The sequence below is a fragment of the Macaca nemestrina genome, chromosome 1, assembly GCF_043159975.1.
Source record: "Macaca nemestrina isolate mMacNem1 chromosome 1, mMacNem.hap1, whole genome shotgun sequence".
Classification (NCBI taxonomy): Eukaryota; Metazoa; Chordata; class Mammalia; order Primates; family Cercopithecidae; genus Macaca; species Macaca nemestrina.
The window spans coordinates 110,998,838-111,010,189 of record NC_092125.1 but is presented as its reverse complement, the minus strand read 5'-3'; the positions used below and the strand labels follow the sequence as shown (position 1 = coordinate 111,010,189).

Genomic DNA, 11,352 nt, shown 5'->3' with positions numbered 1-11,352 from the left:
ATATATTCTGACACAGTCAAACACAAGATGGCCACAGACAATTTCATACATACGAGAATTTTGTTGGAGCCCAGACACCCATAGTATAAGATAATTCTTCAGTATTATGTCTCACGAAACTTAGATCAGTGTGTGGTCTTGATTTAAATCCATGTAACCAAGGATTTCTATTTATGGTCAACAATTAATCCTTATTTTTGGTGGAGTTTAAGGAATTATACAGATATTGCCTCACTGATGCTTTCAGACCATTTGTGAAGTGAATGAGAATAGGTATTATTATTATTAAACCCACTTCACAGATGAGGAAGCGAATGGAAGCAGATTCTTTGGGGCCTTCTTTGTTCCCTAGTCCTAGTCTGCACAGAGGCAGCACTGGATAGACGCTGTTTGCACATTGACTGTTCCGGCAACTTGGAAAGGAGAGGTACCCCGCGTTAGCAAAAACAGATACTGACTCAGGGTTGCACTGCGGCCGCTCAGTTCTTGCCTTCTCCCTCATTTCTTCAGGTGGGTGAGAAATGGGCGACTGGAGTTTCCTGGGGAACATCTTGGAGGAGGTGAATGAGCACTCCACCGTCATCGGCAGAGTCTGGCTCACCGTGCTTTTCATCTTCCGGATCCTCATCCTTGGCACGGCCGCGGAGTTCGTGTGGGGGGATGAGCAATCTGACTTCGTGTGCAACACCCAGCAGCCTGGCTGCGAGAACGTCTGCTACGACGAGGCCTTTCCCATCTCCCACATCCGCCTCTGGGTGCTGCAGATCATCTTCGTCTCCACCCCGTCCCTGATGTACGTGGGGCATGCGGTGCACTACGTCCGCATGAAAGAGAAGCGCAAAAGCCGCGAGGCAGAGGAGCTGGGCCAGCAGGAGGGAGCTAACGGCGGTGAGAGGGGGCCCCTCAGCCCGGACCAGGGCAACGTCAAGAAGAGCAGCGGCAGCAAAGGCACCAAGAAGTTCCGGCTGGAGGGGACCCTGCTGAGGACCTACATTTGCCACATCATCTTCAAGACCCTCTTTGAAGTGGGCTTCATCGTGGGCCACTACTTCCTGTACGGGTTCCGGATCCTGCCTCTGTACCGCTGCAGCCGGTGGCCCTGCCCCAATGTGGTGGACTGCTTTGTGTCCCGGCCCACGGAGAAGACCATCTTCATCCTGTTCATGTTGTCTGTGGCCTCTGTGTCCCTCTTCCTCAATGTGATGGAGTTGGGCCACCTGGGCCTGAAGGGGATCCGGTCTGCTTTCAAGAGGCCCGTCGAGCAGCCCCTGGGTGAGATTCCTGAGAAATCCCTCCACTCCATTGCTGTCTCCTCCATCCAGAAAGCCAAGGGCTATCAGCTCCTAGAAGAAGAGAAAATAGTTTCCCACTATTTCCCTTTGACCGAGGTTGGGATGGTGGAGACTGCCAAGCCTTTCAGTCAGTTCGAGGAGAAGATCACCACAGGACCCCTGGAGGACTTGTCCCGGGGCTACCAAGAGACACTGCCTTCCTACGCTCAGGTGGGGGCGCAGGAAGTGGAGGGCGAGGGGCCGCCTGCAGAGGAGGGAGCTGAACCGGAGGTGGGAGAGAAGAAGCCGGAAGAAGAGAGGCTGACCACGGAGGAGCAGGAGAAGGTGGCTGTGCCAGAGGGGGAGGAAGTAGAGACCCCCGGAGTGGGGAAGGAGGGTGAAAAAGAAGAGCTGCAGTCGGAGAAGGTGTCAAAGCAAGGGCTGCCAGCTGAGAAGACGCCTTCACTCTGTCAAGAGCTGACAACAGATGAGGCCAGACCCCTGAGCAGGCTGAGCAAAGCCAGCAGCCGAGCCAGGTCAGATGATCTAACCGTATGAAGTGATGCCAAAGGAAAAAAAAAAAAAAACGCCCAAGCTTACATAGGGCAAGATGAAAGGAAAAGGTGCCAACATGATCTGAATCTTCTGTCTCCTGCCCTCGCCCCAGCCCCTGATTGGACAGGCACTGCAGCGGGGCACTACGGGTGCATGCCACGCAACTAGGAGACAGTCTTTCCCACATCCAACATAAGGGCTACCAAGATAAACCCATCGACCCACTAAAGTTCCCCAGTCTCATAGGACTGACCCCTTCCTCCAACCCCAACAGCTATGGGGTACTCTTCTTTCATCCCCATTTATCCATAGAAACCCTTAAATCAGAATTGGGGTTGCCTCATAGCCTTTTACCAGTCTTGTCTCAAGCTCACTAAGCCAGAATCTATCATTCCAGCGTTTCTGAAGCAAATACCATGTGACCATATTTCAGGGATCCACACTCAAAAGCCTACAAAATACAGACAGGTGACTTCAGTTGCAAGGCAGTCCTGTTCTAATGCAAGGGAGAGAATGGGGCTGTGGAAGTTGGAGAGCAGGGGGAGCTGCTGCTCACTTCCAGACAATGAGTACCATGAAGTGTTACCTGGTCTTTCTGAGTTTTCAAGGGAAGCCAGAAATCCAACTTTTTTTTTTTTTTTTTTAGACAGACTCTCTGTTGCCCAGGCTGGGGTGCAGTGGCACAATCTCAGCTCACTGCAGCCTCAACCTCCCAGGCTCAAGTCATCCTCTCACCTTAGCCTCACAAGTAGCTGGGACTATAGGTGCACACCACCACACCTGGCTAATTTTTGTATTTTTTGTAGAGATAGGGTTTCACCATGTTGCCTAGGCTGGTCTCAAACTCCTGGGTTCAAGTGATCCACCTACCTCAGCCTCCCATAATGCTAGGATTACAGGTGTACACCACCATGCCTGGCCCATGAAATCTAAATTTTAATTGAAATTTTCAAAACTGTTAATGTTGGCAACTAAATTTTAAATATAACATGTAGGCCAAATTAAGTATGTGCAAGCCACATTTAACCTGTGAGGCACCAATTTGCATTATCAGCTTATGCTAATTAGCCCAGCTTTCATATGGAATTGGTCTTATTATTTATGGTCTCAACTTGTTTCAGTGGCTCCCAAACCTTATTTCACTACTTTAGAGTGTTTTGTTTAAATCTTCAGTCCAGGAGCTATCTAGAGTTCTCACTGACCATTCTTCTGGGTAATTGTAGCCCCTGGATTCTGAAGCAATAATATGCTTTGTATTGGTGGGAATTCTGCCCTGGGTACCATCAGAGAAAGAGAGCAAGTTGCCAAAACTCTCTCTTTGAAATCAAAAGGCTTTGAGGCCTGATTGTAATTTTTTTTTTTCCCTGAAAGCAAAGGAGATCCTTTCTTTACTCCCTTCTTGCATCATGAGTGCTCAGCCTAAAAGCTATACCTCTTTTCATTAGGGACTAGAAGCAAGCCCAGTTTCGAGCTGGAGGACACCTGCTCACAGGTGTGTCCTGGGAAGAGGCAGCTCTCAGGCCTTATTCAGGCATGAGATCAAAAGGGCCATCAGAGTGGTGCCAGAGGGAGCCTCTCACAAAGTGGGTGCTCACACAGCTAGGATCCCAAAGTGGAGTCTCAGGCAAAGCTTCATCCCTGGAAAGGACACAGAGGCTAAAGGGAACAAGAAGAATCTTGAAGGGCTCCAGTCCTCATGTTCCCACAACTCACCCTCCTCAAACACAGAGTCTATTCAGGGGGAATCCTCATGTACATGTACATATTTCATAACAGGAGCAATTTTACCCTCAGCCAATCGATTTCCAGAGCAGGGAGAGAAAACTAAGATGGTTCACCTAAACCAACACGATGCTTCATGGACTGCAGTGCCAAAGATCGGGTTGGAGGTATAGAAACCAAGTTGACATGGCAGGGACCTAGACAGGAGACCAGCAAGGGGCCCAAAAGAGGCACTTAGAAAAACTGCCTTTGTTGTATCTTCCCAACCCCAATCAGCACCATCTCAAAGTATTGCAATCCCCTTTGCTGCCCTCTGGTTACCACCTTCCTTTTAAGATATTCATTCAAGATATACTTTTCCAAAGCAGGCCTTTTCCAAAACTATTCCTCCCCCTTGACAAAATGTCCATTCCTTGGTGACCCATTCTAAAGCAAAATAGTCTAAAAATTAAATTCATTCTAAAGTTTATTTGTTTGGTAACTCCTCCCGGGAAAATTGCATTTAAAAGAGAAAGACCTAGGTAACCCAAAGTAACAAACCTTCAGTGGAAGGATGTTGAATAGAAGAGGTATGTTTATCTTGGAGACACGTGACTTTCTGGCTACTGCTTGATCTTACCCCTAGCAGGCAACCTTATTCCACACAGACCTTCTCCTATATGGTGAGACGATGAAGAAAATCCGAGGCCTGAGAACCAGAGAGTGCATCCTTGACCCTAATGTCTGCACTATTGCTCCTATAGTTTTGTTCCTGAAGACGCATTTTAGGAAGAGCCTTATGAATAGCTTGATCATTACCAGAATAAAGTGTCTATCTCAACTAGAGTCTAATACAAAAAAGAAAAGAAAAAGAAAAACGATATCCTGTTCTAAGTAAAACTGCTGTTTGGTACCAGTTGTAGAAATGTGGGCTGCTGGTCTCCTTATCTCAGGTGAGACATAAGTGTGTGAGTGAGTGTCTTTCCTCAGATGAAGCAGCATCCTGCTTCAATGCACATACCCACACTGTCCCCACATTTTCCCTCTTAGTCTTCCCAATAAAAGAAGAAGCCTATTTAGGAAGAAACAGACACAGGCATCAAGGGGCTGCATTTTTTTTTTTTTTTTCTATTTCTGCCAATTAGTAGCTCTGTCATTATTGTGCCTTGAGCTCTCTGTACTTCAGTTTTCTGTCTACAGACTAGAGCTGGCATTTGCCACCTACCTATGTCCAGGGGTGTCGTAAAGATTGAGTTGGCCGCCAAGCATGAAGCCTGCTGAGTGGTGCCATTCCCTGAGAGATTCCTCCAACAGCAGTGAGACTGGGAACAAGGGCAAGTGGATGGTTTCCATCTGTCCTCCCAACCTGCCTCGTAGTTAGCTGGTGAGTTTCTCAACATGAAATAGACACTCTAGAAATCAGTTTTCTCAGAAGAGATTCAAAACAGAATCTTAACCCCATATGTTTAGTAGGAACCTGAGGCTCATTGACCTTAAGAAATGATTGGAGACAGATTGCCAATTACTTTCATCCTCTGAGAAAGAGGTCCCATCTTAAGCTGCCACACAAATGCAGCCAGTTTCCATTCAGAAGCAGCTGCATGTCTGTGGTAGTCCTTACTCTAGGCAGCTGCACCCCTCAGCATCTGTTTTGAGGCATATAATTATGACTACTCAGGATTATAATCCCCATGGGCTTCATTATGTCCAGATTTCATTTCTACTCCTAGTTGGTCCTTTGTTAGATAAAAACCCTTGGGCACATGGACCTACCAATAAAAAGATGCATTAGACAGCGGGACATCAGTAGTACAGCTCTTTCCAGAGGAAAAGGGCTAAGCACTTGAGAGCAGTTCTAACACCACTATCAGGGGAGATCTGTGACCAAGGATAGAGGTACTCAAAGTTCAGTGAGAAAGGTTTGAGCCTGGCTGTGTAAACCCTGGCCTAGTGTTTTGGGCGTTGTAAAAAACCAAAAAAAATCCTGTCTGCTTTTCACCATGTCTTTGTCCCCTGCCACCCAGGGGAAGCATCCAGTATAGCATTGGACAGATATTCCTGAAGGTCTGTGTGACCTGGGGACCTACAAAGAACACTGCCATTCAAGTCAGGGGTGTTGACTGCCCCTCCTGACTCTGTGTATGCCAAATGCCACTTACCTGCTCTATGAGACAATTTTCTCTATGTTAATTGAGGATGATAAGTTCTGCCCCTCCTTCGCAAGATGTTATAGGTCTTTTAAAAACTCACTTATTTGGAAATAAATGGAAAAGAAAGAAGCCATCATCAAAATTTGTAAGTCCATATTGTAAAATGTATACTGAAGCAGTGACAGTCATCACTTTCAAATACTGCGTAGATTGTTAACTAAGATACTGATAAAAAGTGAGCCAATAACTAAAATAAGGGAAATAAATTTGGAGGGGCAGCAGGCAGTCTTGAATTCCTAAGAATTACGGTACAAAAAAAAAAAAAAAAAAAAGAATGTCTTTAATCACTCAAGAATTGGCTGCCAAAAGAGATGCTAAAGGTACTCGGCTTACTAGAGCTCACATACGGAGAAGCGTCAACCCCTGAGACAATCTCTGACTCATGGCAGAAGGGGCTCCATGGATACGGAAAAAGCTGCATGCAAGAACTCTTCAGTCCAGGCCATGTGGAAGGCCTAGGAGAAGACTGATACAAACCACTGCTCCTCTCCAGTTCCTGAGAAGAGTCAATAGGCATGCTCTAATTAAGAATGAGAACACCACTCCAACTGCATGTCCGATTCCATTCCCCCAACCTCCTCTTCTCTCATTTCCCTGACCATGATTTACCCTCGATGCATATCATGTGCAAATGATTGCCCAACCCAACTTAGCAAAGTTTAGATGAGAAAGGTTTGCCTGATTGGAAGAAAAACTCTTCTGCGTGTAAATACAATCTGTAAAACTAGTTAAGTGTGTACCTAGAAATGATAGCAAAATAGGCAGGGAGACTTTCCCCTTTTGCAACTATTGTATTATAACTAAATATGTACTTGGGGAAGGGAGGAGAAAAAGGAAACAAAATTCTTAGTTCAGCGGTTGAGTAAGAGGAAAGAAAAACTTTTATGAAAGACAGTTCACTCTCCACTGCCCTAGACATTGTGGCTCCCAGAGCCAGGAAAAAGTGGCATTCAGCTCTGGCAGTAGTCACCAAGTTGCAGTGGGACATCCCATAGCCTCCAGCGCCACTGCTTTCTGGAAGTTCTACAGAGCAGACAAAGAAGATCCTAAAAGAATTCATAAGGTTGCCTGAAGGGAAAAGTAGATGGCCCCATGGCCTTTTTCTGCAATTTTTTCACCTATGAAACAAAGTGGTAAAGACTCAGTTTGTTATGAAGCACATTCATAACAAACTTCCTGGGGAAATCTCTGGCAAAAGAGAGAGGCATTATTGGGATGGTGGTCCTGTATTCTCCAACCTTCCACATTCTCGTGTCAGAGCTAATAGTCGTGTGTTAGACTGTTATAAAACAAAATTAACTTGACTTTTCACCATCTTTGTTTTTTCTTTTTCCGTGTCAGCTGAACTAGACTGTGAAGAGACTGCCTCAGTTTCTAGTTATTTTTCCTTTGGAGTTGAGGGCCTAGAAAACAAGGGGAGTGGGGTAAAGTGGGTGAGGGTGGTATGTTAGTAAGTGTTCCACCACCAGCTCTCTCCAGGGCAAAGAAGGCCAACTTTGTAGTATTTGCCAATTTGCTTGGTATAAATTTTCCCACTGCCACCAATTTCAAGCTACCAACATAATGTCACTGAACGCAGAGCTGGGAAGACGTGCAGTAGCATAACATAATAAAGTTTTCCACCATACGATGGATGTATACCATTCAGTAGGTATAAATAACCTCAAGAACATAGATGATAGTAAAATAATTAGGAAGTGATTAGCTTTGAATATTTATTACCTTTGTGTTTCATATCTTTTTTGTTTAAATTCATATAACTTAACTGTTAATAATGACTGTTCTTAACAAATGACTCACAGAATTCCTGAAAATTTAGCAAATGACTCTTGTCAGCCAGTACAAACCAGCTCCAACACACCACTGGGTGGGATGGAAGAGAATCCGATTCAGAAAGAGCATGAAAACTTTCTTGATCAATTGAGATTAGGTCCATTTTTTCCCCCTCTCTTTCACTATACAAATCTCAAGAAAAAATAAAAGATATATTTGTTTGGACTATGGAAAGGTACAATAGAATGATATTTGTTCTCTTCCATGTCAATGAGAACTACGGAAAGAGTTAAATTTGTTCATTACAGGTAAAAATAAACTGATAACAAAATAAAATTAGCCAAAAGCTTCTGTCTGGGATTCATCATGTCACTTCTCTGCTCAAATTCCTTCAATAGCTCTTCATTGCTTACCCAATAAATTCTAGATTTTTTAAAACATTACTTACGAAGCCCTTTGTTACTGACTCCAACTCACCTAGAGACTATGTCTGTTTTTAACTGACCAGAATCTATTCTCCTTCTTTTATAATTTCCATTTCACCTATGGGAAACATCCTTCCTCAATTAGATGTAGTCTTAGTGAACCCTTAGTCATGTTAACCCAACATCCCCTGGTAAAGGGTCATTCACAATTAGTTTCTGCTTACCTAGATTTCCAGGAGATGTTTGGCTCCACATTTTTCAGATCATGGTTCTTCAGCCTTCCTTCAATTTGCTAAGCTACCTCAGAGTTCCTTTTTATTTTTCTAATTTAACACAGCCAAAATCATCTCCGTTGCTTGCCAGCACAACCCAACTAGTACACCACCTTTCTAGCCTCACCTCCCACATTCATCTACCCATACCTGTGCCCCAGTCTTACAGAACCATTGGCCACTCCCCAGTATGGACAGTCCTGGCAGATCATGATGAATGTCATGTTGTTTCAGGACTGTGTGCTCTGTCCTGCCTTTTTCCTATAGTCAGCTTCTTCTCATCCTATGAGAGTCAGTTCAGTTGTCTTTCTCTTTATGAAATTTTACAAACTTCCCAAGAAAAGTCAGTTGCCCCCACTTCTGTGGTCCCTCAGTACTTTTGTGCTCTTCTATCACAGCACTTACCAAATTGTTGTATTTACTTGCTTTTCTCCCATCTGACTGCAAGCAACTTTAGGACAGAGATTTTATCCTATATCGCTGAATATTCAGTACTTAGCACAGTGCCTGGAACATTGTATGTTTGCTGAATTAATGAATGATTACTGAGACATCTCCCAGGACAGGAAGCAGATAATCAGCCAAGCACTCCCCAGCAATAGAGCAAGCTGACACCACACAGGCATATATCTGAGGAAGAGGTTCCCTGAAAGTCCCAGGAGTTCCAGGCTTGAAAGAAAGCAAACTTTCTTTGTCATAAATAAAGGAAGAAAAAGGTATTTTTCATATGAATTACTGGATGTTGTCACTTAGAGCAACCCCAGAAGCCACATATTAAAGATAGTGTCCTTATGTTAAAGACGCTGTCACCCAGAGCAACCTTGGAAGCCATGTTATGAAGGTGTCAGTTTTTGAACAGTTGTGGATCAGAGGGCTTCCCACCCTGCCAATTCCCATTAATTGGACTTTTAGACCTTACATGAGATGAAAAATAAACTTTTATTGTATTAATCCACTCAGATGTCAAGATTTATCTGTTATAGTATCTAGCATTATCTATTTACAGAAATTGGTACATTGAGGTTAGGTGTGATTGTAACAAAACCTAAATATGTGGCTTAACAGTCAGCGAGTGATAAAAAACAAAAATCAAGACCTACAAAGATGGAGACCCAGGTTTGTACTATGCAAATATTTAATAAAAATATTACCTATGATGACTTGTGTATTTGTTGTATATTGCTGTGTAACAAATCACTCCAAAACTTAGAGAGTTAAAACAACAAGCATATCTTATTCCTCACAGTTTCTGTAGGTCAGGAATCCTAGAGCAGCTTGGGTGGGGTCTCTCGGAAGATTGCAGTCAAGTATAGGTGGGACCTTCAGTTATCAGAGGTTTGACTGGGATGGTAGGATCCACTCATTCACATGTCTGCACAACTACCAAGTTAATGCTGGCAAGTTAGTTTCTCTCCACTTGGACCCCTCCATGGGGCTGCTTGAGTGTCCTTATGACCCAGTAGCTGGTTTCCCCCAGAGAAATTGATTCAAGAGACCAAAGCAGAAACTTCAATGTCTTTTATGACCTAAACTTGGAAGTCGTGTACCATCGATTCCACCATATTCTGTTGGTCATTTTCTCTCAGACTGCCCCAACCACTGTGGAGAGAATAAACTAGAAAGAAGCAAGATTTAAGGCAAAGACATCAATTTTGGCTCTTTTTTCTGTTTCAATGATTTCATTGTACGTATAATATGCATTGTAATCTGCTCTAAATGCTTCTGTTCAATTGTCACCATAAAGGAAGCCCTCATCCGAGGATAATGTGTGGTCATGACCCCTTTGACCAGGACAGTTTCTGTGTCCTCTTTTCTTTCTTTTCCTCCAGCATCTGTTTTTCTCTGACACTCAGCTTTCCTGAAAACTGTTTAGCATTTCTAATTCATCCAAATTTTCCAGTTGTATTTTTCTTTCTCATCTACTGCAGTTTTCATCTTTAAACTAGCTAGATCTGTAGATGGAAGAAACAATGAGGTACCTCCGAAATTGAGTTAGAGCAGCGTGACCAACAAAAAATGATGAAATTAGATAAACACAAAAGACCTGAACCAATGCAATATAACTTAACATTTAAAAAACTCAGTAATATCTATGAGGCAGACACTATGACAGGGAATGTCGTTATGATATTACAACAATTGTTCATGTCTCTAAGATCTCTCAGATCAGAAGGTCAACTTTCTCCATTTTTTTTTCATAATTGCATCAGCCTATGGCACTAAGTTCTAGGACAACTCTATATTTTTCTTGAATTACAGATTGCTTGTCTTCCTTTAAATATTTTTTAGAAATTTACTTATCCAATAGTCAAAGAGGATTCTTCTTTACATTTTAATTAATTCTGTTGACCTAATTTTACTGTGTCTAGTCAGGTACTATACCTATTCTGGAATGGACGAGATTCTCAGTTTTATAGATAAGTAATAGGGAAAATGACAACAACTAGACAGAGAATAACCTGGAGTCTGTGGAAGGTTTCAGAGACATGAGAAGAAAACAACACCGAAAGTAAAAGAATGGCATAATTTCAAAAAATCTTTACTTAAAAAAATATTTATAGGCCGGGCGCGGTGGCTCAAGCCTGTAATCCCAGCACTTTGGGAGGCCGAGGCGGGCGGATCACAAGGTCAGGAGATCGAGACCACAGTGAAACCCCGTCTCTACTAAAAATACAAAAAATTAGCTGGGCGCGGTGGGGGGCGCCTGTAGTCCCAGCTACTCAGGAGGCTGAGGCAGGAGAATGGCGGGAACCCGGGAGGCGGAGCTTGCAGTGAGCCGAGATCGCGCCACTGCACTCCAGCCTGGGCAACAGCGTGAGACTCCGTCTCAAAAAAAAAAAAAAAAAAAAAAAAAAAAAAAAATTTATTTAAAATCTGTTTTGTACTCTCAAAAAAAAGGTTAAAGAAAATATGGACTCTATAAAACAATACATGAAACACAAGATAATAAGGTACTAGACTGAACTGTAAAAGGAGCTGGCAGAGTAGCAAACAATGCTACAGCAGAATTTAAGAATAAAGAGCAGAATTAGCAATACATAAAACCAAATCAATTTTGTAAAGAATCAATATCAGAAATTGGCCCAAATGCCAAAAGAAAGGACAAAGAGATGAAAATTATCAAAGAAGAAATAATAGATATGGA

General features: G+C 43.2%; 1 protein-coding gene across 1 annotated transcript; it reads left to right on the top strand.

The window, feature by feature from the left end:
- Window positions 1-521: 521 nt before the first annotated feature.
- LOC105479008 (gap junction protein alpha 8) lies at window positions 522-1,829 on the top strand. The gene has a single exon (XM_011736750.3). The coding sequence runs from the start codon at window positions 522-524 to the stop codon at window positions 1,827-1,829; it is 1,308 nt and encodes a 435-aa protein (XP_011735052.2).
- The last annotated feature ends 9,523 nt before the right edge of the window (window positions 1,830-11,352 follow it).

What these genes read in the sequence shown, in the direction of transcription:
- LOC105479008 (XM_011736750.3), top strand. Translation starts at nt 522, where the DNA reads ATGGGCGACTGGAGTTTCCTGGGGAACATCTTGGAGGAGGTGAATGAG.